The sequence below is a fragment of the Mandrillus leucophaeus genome, unplaced genomic scaffold (assembly GCF_000951045.1).
Source record: "Mandrillus leucophaeus isolate KB7577 unplaced genomic scaffold, Mleu.le_1.0 Scaffold134, whole genome shotgun sequence".
Lineage (NCBI taxonomy): Eukaryota > Metazoa > Chordata > Mammalia > Primates > Cercopithecidae > Mandrillus > Mandrillus leucophaeus.
The window spans coordinates 1,093,971-1,099,090 of record NW_012101299.1 but is presented as its reverse complement, the minus strand read 5'-3'; the positions used below and the strand labels follow the sequence as shown (position 1 = coordinate 1,099,090).

The following is a 5,120-nucleotide window of genomic DNA, read 5'->3' as shown; positions in this document are numbered from 1 at the left end:
CCTTCCCTGAAGACTGCATGCTTCTCCCCATCAGCTCAAGGACCCAGTCTGGTGTTCCCAGCAGGGAGCTCTGCTTCTGGACCTGCTCTCTCTAGGATATCCAAGACTTCTGAGTTCTCCCCTCAAATCCTTCACACATCAGCCCATTTTGCAGCCACACTCCATCCTTCTTTCTCCTGGCTGTGGAAGTCCATGAGTCCTAGATGTATTTCTACACAATCCTAAGAATCTGGTGTTCCTAGTCTTTAGCAGTTCCTTCAAGTTTTCTTTTTATCTGCAGAGTCTTAGATCATTTAGACCACACACAGATGGAATTTAATTTACATGAGCATGGCTGCTGCCTCCAATGTCCCTGTGAACTGTGAAAGGGCCACCAACCCCACCCCATGCCCTTTTTGAACTGCAAAAGGACCACCTACCCTATTGGGACTCCTCAATAGTTATGTGCACGTCCTAATATTGAATCTTGTTTTTCTGTGTTTCTTTTCACTTCTTTTTTTCCTGTTACCACATTTATCTTAAATATGGATGTCTCCCATTGCCTTTTCCTCTTAATATGGTTACATAAAAAATTTAACTCTCGTAATGGTCAAAGTTAGATCCTCTCTTTCAGTATCTACTGCAAAAAGCAACAAGATCAAATTCAGAGAGCAGTGGAGAGGAACACCAGAAATCCTCTTACCAGGACAGTACCTATGTGCCCTTCCGGGAGGCCACCTAACCACTCTCAAAATTCACATGCATTTTAATGTCCACTCTATGGAATCTGTTGTTTACAAAATTCTATTTGTTTCAAAAAGTTCTTCTGTAATGCTATTATTACATATGTTCAGACACATAATTTAACTTATCAGTTAATACTGGGTCCTGGGGCTCATAATTTAATAGAAGAACAGATACATTGGGGGTTATCTATTAGGATTTGTGCAACTTGCAGAAAACTGAGAAGCAACAAAATTCAGCAGCCACGTATGCAAGGTGTGATGAGAACAGCTGGTTTTCAGGTCTAAGGAAGTTAAAGAAGTGACTGAACATATAACCAAAGATCCAAGTTAGCCAGTGGAATATAGGCTATTTCCACGTGAGAGGAGGTTTTTCTGGAGATCTTTTGAGGAAAGACATAATCTCACACATTTGTGAGATTCCTGAGCACAAGAGCATGAACTAGGACCAACGGGTGCATTTGTGGGGTCCTTTCCAACTCTGATTTCGTGACACACGAGGTGTGCTTGTGTGTGTTCATGTGTGTGCATGTGTTGTGTGTGCATGCGCATGCACACACATACATACACATCCACAGAATATGCTAGGAAAAACTTATCCCTGCTCAATATTTGAGCAAAAATGTGTCCTGGCTCATTGCAAGCAGAGGGAATTAATTTTTGTGTCCTCTCTTAATAGCTTTACTGATCGCTGCTTTTCAGTTTTAAATCATTTGAAATGGAGATAGTATGTATTAAAATAAATGTGTACTTTATTTTAAGAGGAAAAAAAATCTCTTAATCTGGTTTTCTAAGGAAGAGTTTCGTTTGCTTGTGAGAATATGGTAAATTTAAGCCAAACTCGCCTCTGTGTTTTTTCTGGGTCTCACCAGGTTTCCCTCTGTGCAGGGGCAGAGGTCAGGTGCAGCCAATGCTAAGCCATTTTCACCAAGGAGTCTCAGTATCACCTGACTGGCTTCAGAGCCAAAGGACCAACTCAGTTCATTCAGATTAAAGTATATATTGCTTCCAATATATCTGGGTTCACAAGACTTCTGGGTTCACAAGACTTCATTTAAAAATAAACTTTAGCATCTCCAAAGAGAAAGAGAAAGGGTCTCCTAGAAGACAATTCTTCTTGTTACTCTGGCTTATTTATTTAGTATCCTTTAAAAAACAAACCCAAAATCCCAAAATACTCTTTTTACGTATTTATCTATCTTTAGCACTTTTTTTTTTTTAAGCAAATCAAGGTAGAAAAAAAAAAACCCAACAATCTCTAACTAATAGTAAAATCTTTTTTTCCTAATTTCTCGCCATCCTCGGCACACAAAATTTATTTCCACCCATCACCCACATGTCTGGCTTCTAACTACCAAGGCTGGTAAAGAAACTCACTTTTCTCTGCTCACTTGCTAAGAAGTAATGGGTAGTCTGTTGCAGTAACCAAACAGCTGTGAGGATGTCAGAGATGGCATCAGGCTCCATTCAATCCCAGTTCTCTGGTTAATGCCTCACAAGATGAGGATGTGAGGTGCCACTGAGTTTCTCATTAGAATCAACTCTTGGTGATTTGGAGGCAGTTACTGAGTTAGCAGAGTTTAATGATCCCCTTCTTCAAAACCAAGCCACAAAGCAGCAATCCTCTCTCTTTCTCACTCAAAAAAAAATAATAATTAAAAAATAAAGAAACATATTCATCTTTCCTGGTCTCCCTACACATTCCTACCAGCCTGGGAATAGAGGTATTCCAAAAGTTTCGTTAGCAACAAGGAAAATAAAATAAAATAAAATAAAAAAGAATGGAGAACTCATTAAGAGTTCTGCAGTCTAAACACACAGAATAGTTTTAATGCCTTTCAAAATTATATATAATGCAGGAATAAGAGACCGTCTTCAGGGATTTTATTGTAGGAGGTTATTTACCTCTTTATGTTCTAAGCAGTTTCTCAAGACCCCAGGTAAGGTCTCCTCAAGGTATATACATTTGAAATGTGGGGTCTTTGCCCCCGGTCCCATCTGGCTTATCTTATCCCTGCTGCTCCCCTCTTCATTGTACTTCATGAGGGGGGTCTGTTCATTTTTCAGGGTCCAGGTGACACCCCTCTGAGGAGGGAGAAAAAGGAGCTTCCCAATTGCATGGGATGAGGACAGCTGCTTCTTCTTCTGGGTGTCCCACCTGCTCGCTATAACCATGGCTGCCTCTGCTCTTCAGTTTTATACCAGTTTAAGCCTTCTCCAATTGAACAGGTTCAAGGACACGGGATTTCCAATGATAAAAAGGTATAAAATCAAACCAAGAGCTCATAGGTCCTCCAAAACCCACAGCCAAATAACGACTCCCACTCTCCTGGCATGCTGAGGTATCAGGCAAAATAAGAGCAAATTTGTACAGGAAACAAGGGATGTCTTTTACATAACACAGATTGGGCTTCTGCTCCCAATCCTTGGGTGTCGACCTATGAACAGCAATGCCCTCTTTCAGAATTATTTCTTCTCTCTCATGGTCAGGGATGCTACCTGAGTCCTAGTTCAAGCCTGAAAGCCCAGCACACACTTATTTCATAACTAAAGAGGGAGGAGAACTGTGATAAAAAGAAACTCAGTTAATTACAGAATGCTAATTTAGTGTGGAAATATTTCTTTATTGAGCAAACAGCCTGTGGAATTTTTGAAAGGAGGAGGGTTTGGTTTGTCTATTTTGAACCTGTCAAACTATACTGAGCATTAACCCTTATGCACACTGTCACACTGAATATAAAAATTTTTAATGTCCATATTTACAGAATCTTCTTCCCAGGTGAAACAAAACTTCATTTAAGTTCCTCAGATGATGATAATGATAGTACTAATAAAATGGCCCCCTTTTATCAATAAATGGGCTTTGAGAAATGACCCCACTAAATACAAATCCAAAGTCATCTTCATGTATGTCTCTGAAGAGTTGGAGTGGAATTCTGTCACACAATGTCCTCAAGGAGGCTCTTCACCTTCCTGAACTCTAAAGAGGTCGCCTATCTTTGCCCTAATCCCAGCAAATGAGATCCAACAGCAATCCTAAAATAAATAGGAGAAGTGAGCTTATGCTGTTGATTTACCACGCTTGAGCAAACTGCTTTGTGAATCTATTGGTGTCTCCCAGGATGTATTTTAATGATCTGCCTGAGGTGAACTGAGCAATGATTAAAAGACAAGAACCCTCAAGATCTTCTAAGAAGGGAATTACGATGTCTACACGCGTGGTGAAGCGGCTGTCTGATTCACCTTTCCTCCCTCACCCCTCAAGCCTCTGCAGACCATGGCCTTCTCAGGACAAGGCGAGCGGCCGCCCTGTGCCATGTGGGACCCATGCAGCCGTCCTTGTCTGCGGCCAGCCCTCTAAACCTGCACCTTCCCGGCCGAGTCCTCCTTCATCCCGACCATCCATCCTTCGCCTTCTCTAGCAGGGACAGTTTGCTCTTGAGGGAAACAGGAGGAAGGGGCCACGAGGTATCCAAAGAAAAGTCTTTTCAACGTACCTCATTTTCTTTTGACTTGTCTTAGAACCAAAGCAAAGTCCTGTTGGAGGGTCAGAACACGCTGATTTTTTTTTTGGCTACACTCCTCTTCCCCCAAGTTACAAAGTACTAGCTGGGAACCTTCCCAGGGAACACGTTCGATCGGGCGGCTTTGTAGAGAGAGGCCTTTGTCCAGAGGTGCTTCACATCAAGTTTACCTTGACAGAGGCTCCCTGTGCCTGTACCTTAATCATCAAGCCAGGGCGCCCTTTAGAGAGAGAAGCCAGGGAGAGGAGAGCGGCAGACTCCAGCAGCACCCAGCACTTTATGTCTCCTCCCAGCTTAGTGGCTCAGGGGGCTACAGCGATAAACCAATCGAAAATACAAAATTCTTCAATAAATACATATCCTCCCTCTCTGTCTCTCTCGTGCACACACATATGCATGCATGCACACGCGCGCGCACACACACACGGACCCCCAAAAGCAGCATTACCTGTTCCTGCTGCTGCACAGATTTCCCCGAAGCGCTTGGCTCCTTGGCTGTGGTCATGGTCTGTCCAGGCGCTTCCCACCACTGGGGCAGGTGGGGTCTGACGGCGAGTTGGGAGCCACCAGAGTCCAAGCGGTAAGGTGAGGAGGAGTGTGATTTTAGTCCATACTTCCGAAATCACAAGGCTATTTTGGGGAGGGTGGGGGAGGGAGGGTGGGCAGACAAGCCGAGTTTGCTCTTTAAATGCAAACAGCAGAGAGAGGATCCGAAGGAGGAAGCTGCCGCTGCTAAGCGGGGCTTCTCCAATTAGCAACAGCCTCTGCAATCGCCACAGAAACAATGATAACTGCTTAGCAACCGGCAAGTGGCGGCTGGGTGCAGGAAGGGGACCCGAGTGATGCGCGCTGCCTCCTCGCCCGCCTCCCGGCC

The 5,120-nt window shown here is 43.6% G+C and overlaps 1 protein-coding gene across 2 annotated transcripts in view; it reads right to left on the bottom strand.

The window, feature by feature from the left end:
• Nucleotides 1-5,120, bottom strand: part of DPP6 (dipeptidyl-peptidase 6) — a 629,240-nt gene extending 624,120 nt beyond the window's left edge. For both annotated transcript variants that reach the window (XM_011973070.1, XM_011973071.1), the window contains exon 1: nucleotides 4,695-5,120. In XM_011973070.1, coding sequence (XP_011828460.1) covers nucleotides 4,695-4,751 — 57 coding nt within the window. In that variant the 5' untranslated portion in view covers nucleotides 4,752-5,120. The remainder of the gene's footprint in view (nucleotides 1-4,694) is intronic.